This window comes from Blastomyces gilchristii (assembly GCF_000003855.2).
Source record: "Blastomyces gilchristii SLH14081 genomic scaffold supercont1.74, whole genome shotgun sequence".
Taxonomy (NCBI): domain Eukaryota; kingdom Fungi; phylum Ascomycota; class Eurotiomycetes; order Onygenales; family Ajellomycetaceae; genus Blastomyces; species Blastomyces gilchristii.
This window is the reverse complement of record NW_003101609.1, coordinates 1-643: the sequence shown is the minus strand read 5'-3', so window position 1 is coordinate 643 and position 643 is coordinate 1. Positions and strand designations below refer to the sequence as shown.

Here is a 643-nt window from a genome sequence, read left to right as displayed (position 1 = left end):
TAAATCTTTCTTTTCTTATCTTCATTCAAATTAAATGTGTTATAAGTGAGTTTCTTATATATTAATTTGAAATGTGAAAAATGTAGTTAATAAGTGACTTACAGATCTTCTATTATATTTCATTCTGTATATGAAATTCTCTGCAAAAGTGATATATTTTTAGAAGCAAAGCTAACAGTAGTAATAGAATTTTTTAAAAAGATCTCTTCTCTCTGTAATATATTTTTCTTCTCTCTCTTCTCAATTATAATAGTGAATGTATGAGAGTATCATTCTTGAAAGATAATAAAGAGCTTATTCTGATATTTTCTAGTGATTAAATGTCTTCATGATGCAGCTGCAGTCTTCATGACTGTTAAGAAAGCTAGATTGAAGACAGAGACAGCAGTGTCAATGAGCTGTGAGAGTACTACTTTCATTATCACATCTTCTTCTCCTTCTGCATCTCTTACAGCTGTGGTGATAGCAGCTGTGCCTTGCAGTGAGATGTCATCTCTTCTGCTGATCAGTTTGTCTGTGTCTGATTCTTTCTCTACCTCTCTCACTGCTGTTGTGATACTGTCCTCCTGCTCAGTCAACACAGTGATGTATGACTCTGTGTGATCCTTGGAAGAGGATCTCAGAGAGAGCTTGGTTCAGAGAT

At 34.1% G+C, this 643-nt stretch overlaps 1 protein-coding gene across 1 annotated transcript; it reads right to left on the bottom strand.

Annotated features, from left to right (window-relative positions):
- Positions 1-326: 326 nt before the first annotated feature.
- Positions 327-605, bottom strand: BDBG_18108 (uncharacterized protein; the record flags this gene model as incomplete). Its single annotated transcript, XM_031725691.1, has 1 exon — positions 327-605. A coding segment is annotated over one exon (279 nt), but the record flags the coding sequence as incomplete, so codon positions are not given.
- Positions 606-643: the final 38 nt, after the last annotated feature.